General features: G+C 60.1%; 1 protein-coding gene across 1 annotated transcript in view; it reads right to left on the bottom strand.

Annotated features, from left to right (window-relative positions):
• Positions 1-7,969: 7,969 nt before the first annotated feature.
• The window catches only part of TSNARE1 (t-SNARE domain containing 1), a 130,905-nt gene continuing 122,616 nt past the window's right edge, over positions 7,970-16,258 (bottom strand). Inside the window, 3 exon segments of the mRNA XM_078353028.1 lie at positions 7,970-8,160; positions 8,163-8,192; positions 14,604-14,676. Coding sequence (XP_078209154.1) covers positions 8,108-8,160; positions 8,163-8,192; positions 14,604-14,676 — 156 coding nt within the window. The 3' untranslated portion in view covers positions 7,970-8,107.

The raw sequence follows: 16,258 nt of genomic DNA, 5'->3' as shown, positions 1-16,258 counted from the left end.
CCTTAAGTTTCTTCCTTACTTTCTACTTGGTATTTATGTGTATAGTTCCATGAAATTTTATCACGTATGTAGATTCATGTCACCAGCACCACGTTCCAGATACAAAACTGTCTCATCACCACAAGGCTCTCCTGCAGCCTTTGACATGTTACAGAAATGGAGTCACAAAGCATGGCCTTTTTGAGACTGGCCTTTTCACCAAGCACAACATGACGCCAGGCACGGCCTCTGCCCTCCCTGTGTGCCGCCTGCCATTCCATGCACTCACTGGATGACGGAGCCTCACTCCATGATGCCTCCCTGCTGTCCTGGCCATGCTCCTGCCTGGCCTCTTGGCATCTGACCACCTTTCGGCAAATAGGCCTACAGCGCAAATGCAGGGCATGTACTGTGAGAGACGGACCAGGACTTGCCCATTCGGACCCTAAGCTCTGAGTCCCTGCTCCTCAGCCACAAAGCAGAGGTGGAGTCAGTGCTCCCCCGATGGGCCCTTGGTCCTCTCTGCCTGGGGTCCTTCTGGCTCTTCCTGCCCCTCGCTGGCTGCAGTGATTACTGCCACATTGCCTTGGAGGCCTCTGCTGTCCCTCCTGCAGGGAGGCCTGCAACACTCTAGACTGTGATGTCCCAGCCCTGTCAACGCCCCAGCTTGGCAGACTGCCAGCTGCCTACCCCAGCATCCAGCCCCTCTGTTTTGGTAACAAAACCCCCATTTGGGGCTAAAGCTGTTTTCCAGCTTCTATTGCAACTAAATGTGGGCATCCGAGTAACTCCCAGTCAATGGGCTGAGATGCAGGCAGAGATCTCCTTCAAGAAGAGTGTGATGGGAGAATCCTGCAGCCGTCCTTCCCCACACCCGACTACCTGGAACAGTGTTATGGGAGGAGTCCTGCAGCCGTCCTTCCCCACACCCGACTACCTGAAACAGTGTTATGGGGGGAGTCCTGCAGCCGTCCTTCCCCACACCCGACTACCTGGAACAGTGTTATGGGGGGAGTCCTGCAGCCGTCCTTCCCCACACCCGACTACCTGAAACAGTGTTATGGGGGGAGTCCTGCAGCCGTCCTTCCCCACACCCGACTACCTGGAACAGTGTTATGGGGGGAGTCCTACAGTTGTCCTTCCCCACACCCGACTACCTGGAACAGTGTTATGGGGGGAGTCCTGCAGCCGTCCTTCCCCACACCCGACTACCTGAAACAGTGTTATGGGGGGAGTCCTGCAGCCGTCCTTCCCCACACCCGACTACCTGGAACACAGTGTTATGGGGGGAGTCCTGCAGCCGTCCTTCCCCACACCCGACTACCTGGAACACAGTGTTATGGGGGGAGTCCTGCAGCTGTCCTGGGCCATGAGGACCATGGCAGTGAAGGGAGCAGAACGATGCCTGGACCTCTGAGGACTGTGGCCCTGCCTTGCCAACTCCAGGTCATTGACGTCAGTGATGAAGGAACCGTGATGCCCATCTGCTCTAAGACACACAATTCCGTTTCCTACCAAATGCAGTTATACCGATTTTTAACTGTTACACAAAATAAATTGTATTGACTTGCTTAGTATGTGTTTTCTGCAGCACATGCTAAACTCTGGTAGGAGAGGCCCCCAGTCTGCCTTAGTTGCTTCTGTATCCTCAGCATTTAGTAAGGGCTCAGCCCAGAGGATACTCCCAGAAGATGCCTGGACTGACCAGGGCCAGGGCTGGGGCCACAGCTTAGTGTGTAACTAGGACCAGGCTCAGTGTATGATCAGAATCAGGGCCAGGTCTGTCACAAGGATCAATGCTCAATGTGTAACAGGGTCAGGACATAGTGCAGGACCAGGCTCAGGGCTCAAGGTGCAACTGCGGTTAGGACAGTGTCGGGTGAGGATTGGGGTTCAGCATATGTGGAAAGCAGAAAAGTTCCTCTTTAAAGTTCCTTTCTTGTTAAAGAATAAATCATAAGTGAGCTAGTAACTCTTTGTGAAGCCCTATCCTATGTAGCTGATAGACAGGCCACGCTTACAGGCACGTAGTACACTCTACGTCCTTGTGCTTTAACCAGGATATCTGTGCCGGACGTGCTCACAGGCAGGTCCCAGCTCGCCATTGCTTTTACCTGTTCAGAAAAGCTTTAAGTTGTTAGTCAATCAGGTTTTAGTTTAGATTGTGAGGTCTGGCTCCGGCCAATGGAGATCAGACACGGCAGTAAGGATGACCCCAAATGCGTGAGGATTAAATTTGCCTGTTTTCCCTTTGTTCGTTGTACTCTCGTGGCAGGATGGCCAACGAGGGTCCCCTTCCTGTGGTCCAGAAGTAAACACTGCTTGCTAAGACATTCTTCGTCTCAGTGCTGATTTTTCTGTGTGGCACGGAGCATCAGTTTCCGACAGTATATGACCAGGACCAGGGCTCAGCTAAAACCAGAGTAGAGGCTGTGTCCAGGGTAAGACTCTAACAAGACAGAAAACACACACGGTCATACAAGACCACTGTCAGCCGTGCTGGGTATCTTCATTTATTGAGCTTTATTTTTGTAAGAGATGAGGTTTTGCTGTGTTGCCCAGGCTGGTCTAAAACTCCTGGCCTCAAGCCTTCTTCCTGCCTCAACCTCTCAAAGTGCTGTGATTACAGGCATGAGCCACTGTGCCTGGCCTATGGCAGGTATTTTCAGTGGACAAGAACCCAGAATGAAGATCTACAGAGGCTTCTTGGAGGTGGTGGCACTGAGGTCACCTGGTTTTGCAGGATGGAAGGCCGGCTTTCCTAAGGTGGAACCATCAGAATGGAGGCTCCACTAAGAACCAACAGCAAGGCCGGGTGCGGTGGCTCACGCCTGTAATCCTAGCACTTTGGGAGGCCGAGGTGGGTGGATCACCTGAGGTCAGGAGTTCAAGAACCAACAGCAGCAGCTGTGCACCCACAGAGTCAGAAGCCTGAAGGGAGGCCAGGCGTGGCAGAAGGCAGCTGCACGTGTGGCTATGCCTTGGGTTCTTCCATAGACAAAAGTTACTGGCACATTGCTGGCCCCAGAGGAAAACACAAAACCAGGAAAAGGCCCCTCTCCCTGCTCTCAGGGACGCTGCGGTCTTGACTCTTGGCTGTGCTGGAGCTTCCCCAGACCAGCATGCCTCCCGCTCAGGCCAGCCTGTCAGCATCTTGCTCCTGGGACAGGCTTTGGGCCACGGGAGCCAGGCAGAGGCCAGCAGAGGAAGAGGCTGGAGGCCCCAGACCAGTCAAGGCCCAGGCTGGCCCCACCTCCCGCTCCTGCTGCTCCCAACAGCTGCCCAGGCTGGGGGACTGCATACTGTGCCCTGCTATGCAGGGACTGGAGATGGGGCAGCCCCGCCAAGGGATCTCCCAAGAGTCAGAGGAGGTTATGGAAGAAGAAGGGTCTGAAGATGCAGGAAATGCTTGGGCCCCTGCAGGGAGGCTGAAAGCAGCGGCCCCCAGGCCTGAGGAGCAGGCTCCAGCTCACGTGCTTGTCAGCAGCTGCACTGCCACCTGCTTTGTTATTTTATGCTTATGTAAAAAAATATTTTGCAAGAAAAATTTGCAGGTACAAAATGTCATTCCAGCCCCATACAGTACCAAATAATATATGGCATATATATATATAATTGGAGAGAAATTATTCCAAGCTCACGAGCTGTGGTTCCCCTGGGTCAGAAGCAGGTAGGGCGTAGGAGCCCCGCCCTCCAAGTGTACACGCCCATAAAGGAAACAGGGACCTTTGGGAGTCAAGCCAGTCACACTCGGGACCTTAGGGCTTGGCCGAGCCCCTTTTCCAGAGCTCCAGTGCCTAGGGGTCCCTAAGTGCATCTTCCCAGCCTTTGCCACTGGCTGCCTGCAGGGATGCTGGGCTGCAGAGTTCACAGCCACTGCCACACGGGGTGGAGCCTCCAAAGCACTGGCCCTGAGTAGACCTGGCCTGCTGGGCCCCACAGGTCGGCTCTCTGCAGCCCTTCCCCGCAGGTCACCACGCTCCACAGGCAATGCCAAGGCTGTGGCACCGCAGGTACACAGTCCATGTCCTCTCGTCCTTCCCATCTCCTGGACTCAAGCCATCCCAGTGCCCTGGAGATCCAATCACTGCCATCTCTCCCCTGCAAGGCCTCAGCAGGGGAAAGACTGGAGGCCCTGCCCCCGCCCTCTGGCTCTGCTGGCACCCCTGACCAGCCCTATATTTCCTCCTCCACCTTCAGGATCATCCCTGAGAAGACCTCGAGCCCCGCGTGGGCACCCTGGGGGCTGAACTGGGCGTCTCTGGCAGGTCCGTGGGCCACTCCACCGGCCGGGCCGCCATCCCGGAGTGATGGTGAGGCTTCCCGGGTGGGGCACACTCCCACCAGCCTCTCGAGGGTCCGGTGGAGGGCCTCCACGCCGTCAGCCAGACGCTGGCTCTGTTCAGCCAGCTGCTGCAGTAGCAGGCTCTGCTGGGCCATGAGCGCGCTCTGCTGCTGGGCCCAGGAGGAGAGCAGGGCGCCCTGCCGCCGCTGGGAGTCCAGCAGCCGCTGCTCAAACACCGAAGGTTCAGGTGCTGCCCCTGGGGTCCTCCCGGAGGACTGGGGTGGTGCTGGTGCTGAGGAGGGTGGGGAGGGCTGGAAGGACCCTGCGAATGTGGCTGCTTGTGGGGTGGAGGCTGGGGAAGTGGGTGGAGAGGGTGATGAGGGTGTGCGGAAGACTCCTCGTAAGTCCAGGGGGTCAGGTTCAGGCGGGCTGGGCCCTTCTGGGCTCCGCAGGGGAAGCCACAAGCAGCTGGGGGCCTCGTCCTCGTCAGCTAACAGAGGGAAAGAGGAAAAGGTCAGCCTGCACATCCAAGACCCAGTGATCCAGGACGTGAGGGAGGCACAGGGAGAGTGTCCATGGAGGCCTCTGAACCTGGGGTTGTTTGGGTCTCACGATGGCCCTCTGCAGTGGGAGCTGCACCCATTTGAGAGATGAGGAAAAAGACCCACAGATGGGCACATTTACTCTAGTGATGCTGGGATGGAAGCCATGGCCTGTCCAAGTGCAGCCTGCATCCCCAGCTACCACGACACTACCTGTGTTCATCCTCCGACTGCCCTGTGGTCAGCCAGCTGCCCGCAGGTCTGCCTGCCATCTGCCACCCACATGTTTATTCCTCCACACACACATACCCCTTCATCCACTCATCTATCTGTCCATCTATGTGTTCACCACTGGCCAGCCATACCCCTTCCATCCTCCTTCCCTTCCTTCTGTTCATTCATCCATCAGACTATTCACCCATTTATCCATGCAGTCTCTGTCTACCTGTTGGTCTACACCTCATCCTTCCATCCACCCAGCCACCCGCCCGTCTACACCTTCCTCCTTCCATCTACCCAGTCACCCGTCCATCTACACCTCATCCTTCCATCCCGTCCGTCTACACCTCATCCTTCCATCCACCCAGCCACCCGTCCATCTACACCTCATCCTTCTATCCACCCAGCCAGCTGTCCGTCTACACCTTCCTCCTTCCATCCACCCATCCACCCGTCCGTCTACACCTCATCCTTCCATCCACCCAGCCACCCGTCTGTCTACACCTTCCTCCTTCCACCCACCCATCCACCCGTCCATCTACATCTCATCCTTCCATCCACCCAGCCACCCGTCCGTCTACACCTCATCCTTCCATCCACCCATCCACCCGTCCGCCTACACCTCATCCTTCCATCCACCCAGCCACCCGTCCATCTACACCTCATCCTTCCATCCACCCAGCCACCCGTCCGCCTACACCTCATCCTTCCATCCACCCAGCCACCCATCTGTCTATACTTTCCTTCCATCCACCCAGCCACCCGTCCATCTACACCTCATCCTTCCATCCACCCAGCCACCCGTCCATCTACACCTCATCCTTCCATCCACCCAGCCACCCACCTGTCTACATCTCATCCTTCCAGCCACCCAGCCACCCAGCCACCCATCCATCTACACCTTCCTCCTTCCATCCACCCAGCCACCCGTCCGTCTACACCTCATCCTTCCATCCACCCAGCCACCCGCCCATCTACACCTCCTCCTTCCATCCACTCACGCATGCATCCATCCTTCCAGTTATCCATCTGGCCATCCCTTTGTCCAGCAGGCACCCATCCACCCAAGTGAATGTCCCCAGGAAGGCGAAAGGCTTAAGCTTCCCTAGGGCAACAGGGAGACCTGAATCTGCGACTCAGCAGACGTGGGCTCCAAGGCCAGCTCTGCTTGGTCTCAACAGCTGTGTGACCCTAGAAAACACCTTCTCTTCCACAGGCCTCAGATTCCAGGCTGCATATCAAAGACCACCCGTCCGTCTTAGACTTCAGTCTCTAAGTTTGGGATCTCTGACCCTTCCAAGTCCCTGGGTGTGAAGGATGGGGCAACACATGGTCCTCCCTGACATTCCATGGGGAGGCTCCTCGAGGGCAGGAGCAGGATGGTCTATGCAGAGGTGACTCCACCTCCGCCTCCTGGGCCCAAGCCCTGCCCATCTCCTCTGCAGTGTGGGCGGTGCCTGCTCTGGGGGGACTGAGCCCACAGGCTCACTGGGAACGTGGCAGGGTGTCCGTTGCACAGGTGGCTGGCCCAGTTGCCACCACCCTCCTTTCCTCCTCCTCTTCCTCCTTCTCCTCTTCCTCCTCCTCCTCTTCCTCACTGTCCCATCATCCTCCTGCCGTCCCAGGCATGGGTGCTGCTTCTGACCAGGTGGTCCCAGGGTGCTCGGGAGGGGTCATCTTGCCAGCTGGCTGCCTTCCTCTTGGGATGAGGTCCTCTGCGTGCTGTGGCCCTGAGTTTCTGGCGAGTCTGCTGCCCATCACCAGAGCCTACACCTTCCTCTTCCTGAAGGACCCTGGGCCTAGCTGCCCTCAGCAGCTAGGAGATGGCAGGCTGGGGGCTGAGGCCAAAGAGCCCGGAGCTGGTGCCAGGAGACCCAGCCCCAGCCCTGCCTCTGCCCTGATCCTGTGGATGACCTTGGCACAGCCTCTCCCAGGTCTCCCAGCCTGGCTTTCACTAGCTGTCACCAGGGGCGGACCCTCAGTGACCCCGACCTTCTGAAGCTAATGGCCCCTGACAGAGAAATGGGGAGGGGCTCAACCTCCCCATTACCACACACTCCCCCGGTAGGGGTGCCTGCATTGGGCCTCCAATGGGAACTCAAGGCGGCTCTGGCCTTTCCCCCGCATCTCTACCCACTCGTGTCCCTGCATGGTTCTGGCTGCGGCCCCCCTTCCTCTCACACCTGTGAAGCAGCCGAGGATGCTCTGCAGTCACAGCCATGATTTCCCAGGACATGGCTCCCACCTCGTCGCACCTGCTGACCTGGCTGCTCCCAAACCCCGACCTCACACTTAGCGCACCATCACATCTGCCAGCACTGCCCCTGCTCCTGTCAAGAGCATGCGCTGTCCCAGCCTGATGGCCCAGGGGCCTCTTCTGCGTTCCCACAGTGGCCCATGCCACCCTCACCTTACTGAACGTCCAGCCTGCCTGGCTCCTGGTTACTCCTTAACAGGCTCTGCATGGTCACCTCTGCCTGTCAGGGCTAGCTAGGAGCACCCGGCCATAGTGTGAACAGAGACAGTGAGGGAAAGACGGTGGCCAGGCCTCCATCCCAGCTGGGCCGTGTTCCCCAGCCAGCCTGACCTGTCAGGTCCTCCTGGGGTGACCACAAGTCAGCAACAAGGCCCAGTGAGTGGCTGGTCCTCAAGACGGCTCCAAGTCCCATTTCAAGAAAACAAAGGCCTGAGCTTCTTCTTGTTCCCTCTGAGCCACTGACCTGCCCCAATCACAAAGTCCCCTCCATAGTCCCCAGACCCAGGAAGGACACCATGCCATATGCCAGCAGCTGGCATGGGAGGTGGAGCAGGAAGGCCCCAAGGACCCTCCCCTACTACGCCGGGATCCACGGGAGAGGGCGGCGCAGTGGAGACGAGAGGAGATGGTGCTGACCACCACGGGTACCACACAGACCCCTGTGGCCGTGGACCCATGACTCCCAGAGCCCCCAGGGCCTGAGCAGCAGGCTGGTTCTGGGAGGCCTGTAGGCAGACCCCTCCTGGGCACAGGGCAGGGCCTGGGCCCCCCTCACAGATGCAGGGAGGCCTAGAGGACAGGGGACGGAGGGCCCTCTCAGCCCTGTCACAAACTTACTTGGGGCCGGCTGGCTCCAGCCAGGAGCTGGCAGGCTGCAAGGACACAGCCTCAAGGCTGGATTCAATACTATCTGCAAATCAAGACAACAAAAGGCGACCACAGATGGAGGCCCAGCCACCCACGTGCCGAGGACACAGTCAAAGACAAGCCCAACAGAGCCTGAGCCCAGGGCCTCCAGAGGAGCGAGGCTGCAGGGATGGGCGGGGCTGCTGGAGGCACCCTGACGGCTCCGCCTGGGGTGGGCAGTGGGCAATGGCATTAGAACGGAGACTTGGAGGTGGCCCAGGAAGGAGACTCCTCAGTGCCCACACTGGTGAGGCAGGAAACACTCACTCGGAAAAGGGTGGGAGTGACAGGGGGAGGTCAGGGCTGGGGTCAAGTCCCGCTCTGTCATGACGCTGCCTGAGCTAGCCCCTCCACTCTGTGGCACGGCCCCCTCTGAAGGGGCACAGCCCCAGCCTGAATGTCTGTGGAGTTGCAATGGGGCTGATGGAGGCCAGGTCTGCACACACAGGGCTCTGGCTGGCCACACGTGCTGGCCCCCTTGGCACAGGGAGCTCACCAGCAAGTCTTGCCACCATGAGGGGCTCACGGGAGCTGGTGCCTGGGCAAAGCCAGTCTCAGTGGCTGCGGCAGTGTCACCCGGGGAGGCCACATCAGCAGGGCCCACGAGAACCACCAGGGCAGCCCCAGGGATCTGGAAGATTCTACACCAGCAGCAAAAACAGCAGTACCACGTGTACGAGTGCCTAAGCTGTCCTCGCCCCACAAGGAATTTGGGGCCAGTTGTGGGCTTGAGGCAATGAGTGGTGAGAGCATTGGCCCCAGCAGGCCTTGCCCACACCAGAGCCTCCACCTGAATCCCAGTGCGCCACCTGGGCGGTCCCTGGTGCTCAGCATCCTCTTCCGCCCAAGGGAAAGACACGTGCCGCCCGGGCGCCAGGAGTGCAGGCACAGGCAGGGTCCACAACAGAGCCAGATGCAAACACAGGGCGCATGCCTTCCTCCCAGAGGGAGGCTCCCTGGAAGGCCTGCCTCCACTCCAGCAACTAGAGGAGCTTGGGAGGCAGAAACACTTCAAGAAACTGCACCTGCAGTAACCCCCAGGACGGACGGGCTGACCTGAGCCTTCCGGGGTCGACGCCTGGGATAGAGACCGTTAGGACCACAGGCACTGCTGCCAGGCACGGCGCCACCTCCAGCCTGGCAGGACTGGCTCTGAGGGGGCAGGATCCTCAGAAAGACAGGGCCACTCCCCACTGTCCCAGCAGGCCTCCCTTCTCTCATCAGGGAACTGGCCCCATCTCTGCAAGCCCCTGGGCAGGAGGCGGAGCCCATGAGCTCTGCCTTCAGAAGCCCCCGAAAGCCTCAAACTTGAACCTTTGGTCACCAGCTCCGCCCCACCTCATCCCCAGCCCAGGGCCCTGCTGGAGCCACAGGCACTCGAAGACGCACCCTGATCACTGCATCTGGGGGCTCCTGCCCCAGCCAGGCAGGGGGAGCCAGACCCCCGCACAGGGAGCCAGGTCCAGGAGAGGGTGGGAATGGACGATAGCCTGGGCTGCTCCTGGAGCACAGCACCCCTTGGCTCACGTGCAGACAGCCCCCAAATGACCACGGCTCTCCATGCCCTGCCACATCAGGGTCACGACCCTCTCAGCCAGTGGAGGAGAGGGAAGGAAGATGGGGCCAGAGGTGTGACAGAGTCCCCCACGACTGCCACCCAGGAGAGACCAGCCTGCCAGGGAGGAAGCCCCAGACTGGGCCTGGGCACTGCCCCTCTCAAGTGTAAAGAAGCCACCTTGCATCCACAGCAGCAACAGCCTGGCCTCATTTCTGTCACTGAGCGGTGAATGCAGACAGTAGAGAACATGTGCCAGGAGGGCAGGAAGGCCATGGCAGTCTGGGCTAACGCAGGTGGCGCTGGACAGGCCACCTGCCCTGGCTGGACCCCTTCTCTGCCCGTGACCACAGGCAGCCTCAGCCCAGCCCTGCATCCCACTCATGGACTCAGCCAGTGCCCAGTCCTGCTCTACATGGAGCCCTGACACCAGGGACTCTGATCATAGCGTGTGACCTGCAGGCCCACCCTCAGGACGGGGACGGACATCCTGCTGCTCCGGGCTGCATGCGCCAGCCTTAGGCCCAGGGCTGTCCTAGGGGCATTCTCAACCAGCTTGGCACTGCCCACAGTCAAGACACATCACGCAACCATCACTCAGCTCCGCAGCCAGCAATGTCTTCCTCAGAGCCCCAGCTGCCAGGTGGGCACACCATGTCCTGCCCCACGGCAATGAGCAGAGATGGGCGAGGGGAGGAAGGCTGCTCCTGGGGCCGTATGGCCCTGCGTTCCTTGTGGGGTGAGGCCAGGTTCAGTGTGTGGGCCCCGTGGCACTGAGAGGCACTCTGAGACCTCATCAGCCATCATCCCCGGGCCCATGGCTTTGGCGGGTCTTGGAGACCCCGGTCTGTGGGGTCAGCCCTGCAGAGCCACAGGGCCCTGGGCACCTGGCCCTCCCGACACGAGGGGTGCTCCACGGGGGCCCCTTGCAAGTCCCCTGGCTCCAGGATCCAAGGGACAGCCAAGCACTAGGCCAGGCCTCCAGGGGCCAAAGAGAACAGCCTTTGCTATCGCCATTCCCAGACACTCAGAGAACAGCACACACACCTCAAAGGAAACTGAGGGCACAGGGGCCTCTGCAGGAGACCCCGCACTGTCAAATCGCTGCCCCCAGCCCCACAGCTGTGATCAGCCCTGCAGGCCTGGCTCTGCCCAAGCCCCACGCAGCACTGTTGCAGAGCGGGCAGCACGGACAGCTCCGGGCACCTGGGCCTGCAGTGAGGTCCCCACCCTGTCAACAGGCCTGGTGGCCACTTCCCTGCTCCTTACTTCAGTGCCCACAAGGGGAAGTCCAACCCTGTCCCAAGCACTCCCTCGCTCGGGAATTGAACAAATGTCAGCTGCTGTCAGCAGTGGCCAGGCCACTCGGAGCAGCTCACAGGCACCAAAAGACTCCTGTGATGGAGGTGAGCCCAGCGGCCTGCAGCCCTAGAGGGGCTGATCCATCAGGGGTCAGAAGTCGAGGCTGGGTCTCAGTCTAAGGGGGCAGGGAACCGCACGGTGGGCAAACCGGAGTTCCGGCAGCTTCCAGGGTGGGGACTTGCAGAAAAGGGCTGAGTGCCCAGGCCACACCAGTGCCACCCATGCCAGACCCCTCCCTCTCAAGCCCCACACTGCAGGTCCACCCGTGCCCTGAAGTACCCCCCAAACCAGGCCTGCCTCTGCCTGTAGAACCCTGAGCTGCAAGGCCCTGCCCTGTAGGAGTGTGTGGCCTCCCTGGAGGTGGGTACAGCCACTTCTGGCCTGCATAGGCCTGAGAGGAGAACCCAGGTCCTCCTCCAGCCCCACCCCATGACAAGACCCACTGACCAGGCTCATCCCTAAGGCCCATCAAGAGGCCAAGTGCCTAGGCCCATCACCCAAGACCCATAGCCCAGGCCCACAGCCCAGGTCCCTTGTCCAAGGTCAGCCACAGGCTTGGTGGTACCCTGGGTCGACACGCATCTCCAAGCCAGCCCAGCCCACTCTCCCCATGGGTCCCAGCGTTGTGCACCGCCATGAGCAGGAGCAGCTGAGGCTGGCTGAGGCTCCAAATTCTGCCATGGCTACAAGTGGGGGCATGCCTGTCCCATGAGGCTGAGTCCTTCTGTCCACTCTGTGGCCCTCAAGACGAAGCTGGTCCTGCTTCTGTGGCTTCGTCTCTGAAGTCCTTCCAGCAGCTCCCAGGAAGGTGAGAGTCCAGCAGGGCTGTGCTTTGAAGGGTGGGCCACCATGTGTGGAGGATGGCGAAAGAGCTCCTGGAGCAGTGTCTTGAGGAGGACAGGAGATGCAGAGGGAGGAGGCACGGAGGTGGTGGGAGGAGGCATGGAGCCAGCGTCACCCTCAGAGCCAGGGGCAGCTGCGGGCGCAGCCAAGGCCCAGCCGAGCACAGAAACACACCTGACATCCAGTGGTCCCTGCAGTGGGCCTGTGGGCTCAGAGTGGGGCACAGTGTGTCCTGGGAGGCTGTGTGCCCAGAGGGACGGGCCAGCACAAAGGGGGAAGCCACCGCAACCATTAGCGGGGGGAAAGAGCCAAGCTGGGGCCCAGACTCCTGCCTGGCTCTGCCAACAGCTGCTCAATAGTGACCAGTGAACAGGACAAGTCACTTCCTGCTCCCTGGGAGCCATGGCAAAGGTCAGCCGGCTGGAGGCGCATCCAGAGTAAGGCTGCTCCCACCTGCAGGCCGGCCTTGCTTTCTCCTGGCAGCCCCACCCTGGGCTCTGGGGCTGGGGGAGAGCAGAGGGAAGCCCTCCTTCCTCCCACAAAGCCCGTCTTCAGACCCTGCGGCCCTGCACAGGGAAGTGGAGTGTTCTCCCTGTGGGGACCCACTGGTATAGAAGACCTGGCTGCCTAAGGACAGCTGTGTCCACCTCTGCACTACACTCAGGAGAGGAGGGCCGTGTGTGGAGAGAAAGGCCAGGCCACATGACATCCGGTGGGAACACCAGAGGCCAAGATGGGGTCTTGAAGGGCACCAGGGCACCCTGGGTGGCACCCGCTGCTGCTGCTGCTGCTGTGCATTGGGAAGCTCTGCCCTCATCTCCACCCCTCACCAGGCACCGGTCCCTGCAACCACCTGTGACTCCCTCACCATCGTGGCGCTCACTCACTACAGTAATGTGGAACTGGGACCAGCGTCCCATCTGGACACCCGGTGGGCATGGCTTAAGGTGGCATCTACCTTAAGTTGAGACCCTTGGTGCCACAATGCCTGGCAATGCTGGGCAGACCCCGAGGTGGGATCCAGGCGGGAGCTGCAGCCCTTCCACTACCCAGGCAGGCAGACCCGTCCCTGGCCCTGACCCTTGGTTTCCCCACCTAAAAGAAGAGAGGGGCAGGAGGATGGCGGGCCATCTCCACAGGCCTCTGGGTCTCCCTGGGGAGCTGGTGCAGGAGGCTCGCAGCCCGCTCGCCAGCCCTGCTCTGTGGGGAGGGCCCACTTACTTGGCAGGGGCTCCATGGCCTGGCCCTGGCCTTGGGGACTGTGGGTGGAAAAGGTCTCCGCCACCACGCGCTCCACAGGCGTGAGGATGAGGCCGGGCACGGTGCCCTCCGCCAGCTTCTTGCGCACGGCGCCCCGCAGGTCCCGCCACTTGTGCTTGAGGTCGACCAGGTCCCGGCGGCAGTAGCCCAGCGCATTCACCGCCTGCAGGATGCGGTTCCACACGCGGAGCTTCCGGGCCGGCGTGCCCCGCAGTGCCCCGAACAGCAGTGGGTAGTGGCGCCTCACCCTCTGCACCAGCACCTCCGTCTCCTGCGGGCTGAAGTTGGGCTTGCGCGTCTTGGTCCGGGAGTGGGGGCCTGGCCGCAGGGGCGTGGGGCCTGGCCCGGCACTTGGCAGCAGGTTCATGGCTGGCTCGGGGCTGCAGCTCTGACGGCACATAGCGTGGCTGCCGCTGGACCCTGGAAAGGCACCAGAGGCTGAGCAGGGGGCAGAGATCTTGGGGAGAGCAGCCCTGCCAGTCTTGGGGTCCCGGTCATCGCAGGCCCCATCTCTGGGCACAGTGGCCAGGCCTTGCGTCGGCGCCCCGCACTGGCAGCCGGCATCCACGACAGCAAGGCCCCAGTGTCTCAGCCACTCTCTGGGCCTCCCACCTGTCCACCTGGCAGTGCCCTCTGCCCTCCCTGGGGCCCTGATCACATGTGGCGGGTCAGTCCTGGTTTGTCCCCCACCCCATGACTGCTCCCTTCCCTGAACTGCCAGCAGGAGTGCCCCTCCTGATCCATCCATCACTGGGACTGGTAGGTACCTACAGTGGACAAACCACTCCACACAGCACATCCCAGCCCACGACAGCTGGCCAGGGGCAGAAACAGCTACAGCCAGCACTGGAAGCTGACAGTGGGGAGAATGTGGGAGGACGAGGAGACAGGAGGGGTCCTGGGGAGAAGAGGCGGTAAGGGAGTACTGTCTGGGGACACGGAACAGCTGGAAGCCCAGGCTCCCAGGGGACTGAGGGGCAAGCACTCGGGAGGTTCTCGAGGGTCTCACCCAGCCAGCTGCCTGAGGGTCTCTGGACCTACTGCCAGTCATCAGAGCAGGAGGGGCCGGGAGGCTGTTCTCAGCACAGGTCCAAGGTGAGGCCACAGTTTGCCCAGGGCATGGAGGGAGAGTGGGTGGGTGGGACATGGCCTGAGGGTCCTGGTGGGCAGCTGAGTGCTTTAACCAAAGGTCTGTGGGCACCTGGGGCAGACTGGCTCTTCCTCAACTGAGGAAAAGAGACCCCCAGCCAGAGTTGGGAGCCCCTGCCCCACTGGCTTGAGAGCCAGAGCTCCTGGCAGTAGCAGGCACACTTAGGGGAAGGAAGGGGTGAGGTCCGGGGGCTGGCGGGCAGGCCTTTGGGGCAGCAGGCAGCCTGAGGCTGGGCGAGTACTCACCGACAGCTTCTCCTTGCTCCGATGCCATGGAGGCCAAGTCCTTGATGATCTGATTCACATCCAGCAAGTTGCTCTGTGGAAACAAGACAGAGCCACGTCAGGAGCAGGGCTGCGGGGCAGACAGGAAGGCAGCTGAGAGTGCCCATCGAGGCTGGGGCAGGCCCAGGCAGCACCTGCAGAACGAGGAACCAGCTGGTCTATCCACTTCCTGTGAGAGAGGCATGACTGGGCCCAGAAAGGGCTAGGGGCAAGCCCAAGGTCACCCCAAGAGTCAGAGACAGAGCAGGGATCTGAGTTCTCCATCTCCTGACTCTCAGGCCAAGCCCCAAGCTCTCCAGGTGTCCCAGGGGCTGTGAGCTACTTCCTTGGGTACAGAGGCCCTGGAGCCTGCCCCTAGGATTTGTGGTCTAGTTTGGGACAGCATCCTCAGCACTGTAAAGGCCTGACTGCAGGAGAGCAGAGAATGTCGAAGGCAGATGACCCACCCACTTGCCTGGGGGCTCCTTGACAGACGGGTCTATCTTTCCCTCTCTGTGCAGCAGCATTGAGCATGGGCCAGCACACAGGGGCTGTCCAGCAAACCCTAAAGAAGTGAGAGAGATGGATAAATAGGTTCAGGGGAGTGGGAGGTTCAGGGTAGATGGGAGGACGACCGATAGATGGATAGATAGGTGGGTCGACAAATGGAATGGTGAACAGGTGGATGAGGGGGCGGATGGATACATGGGGGTGGATGAATACATGCGGGGTAGGTGAATGGATGGATGGGTGTATTTATAGTTGGGTGGGTGATGGATTTGGTGAGTGGATGGATAAATGGGTGGGTGGGTAGGTGGATAAATGAATGGATAGGTGGGTAGATGGCTGGTGGGTGGGTGGATGGGTAGATGGACAGGTGGTTGGACAGATGGCTATGTAGATGGATGAGTGTGTGAATGGTTAGATGGATGGATGAGTAGATGGATAGGTGGTTGGACAGATGAGTGGATAGAGGGATGGGTAGTGTATGGACAGATGGGTGGGTGGGTCGATGAATGGATGGGTGGGTAGGTAGATGGATGAATAGATGGATGGATGGGTAGTTGGATGGACAGATGGGATGGGAGATAAATGGGTGGGTGGGTGGATGGATGGATGGATGGACAGATGGGTAGTTGGAGAGATGGGTGGGTAGATGGGCGAGTGGGTGGATGGGTGGATGGATGGATGGATGGATGGATGGATGGATGGATGGATGGATTGGTGGGTGGATAGGTGGGTGGGTGAGTGGGTGGGTGGATAGGTAGATAGGTGGGTGAATGGATGGATGGATGGGTAGTTGAACAGATGGATGGGTGAGTGGGTAGGTGGATGGGTGAATGGATTGGTGAGTGGGTGAGTGGGTGGGTAGATGGGTGGGTGGATGGATGAATGGATTGGTGGGTGGATAGGTGGGTGGGTGAGTAGGTGGGTGGATAGGTGGGTGAATGGATGGATGGATGGATGGGTAGTTGAACAGATGGATGGGTGAGTGGGTGGGTGGATGGATGGATTGGTAGGTGGATGAGTGGGTGGGTAGGTGGGTGGGTGGATATGTGGGTGGGTGGATGGATGGATGGACAGATGGGTAGCTGGACAGATGGGTGGGTGGGTGGATATGTGGGTGGCTAGATGGA

This window comes from Callithrix jacchus, chromosome 16 (genome assembly GCF_049354715.1).
Source record: "Callithrix jacchus isolate 240 chromosome 16, calJac240_pri, whole genome shotgun sequence".
Taxonomy (NCBI): domain Eukaryota; kingdom Metazoa; phylum Chordata; class Mammalia; order Primates; family Cebidae; genus Callithrix; species Callithrix jacchus.
Note: the sequence above shows the minus strand (reverse complement) of the source record. Positions and strands in the feature narration are given on the sequence as shown.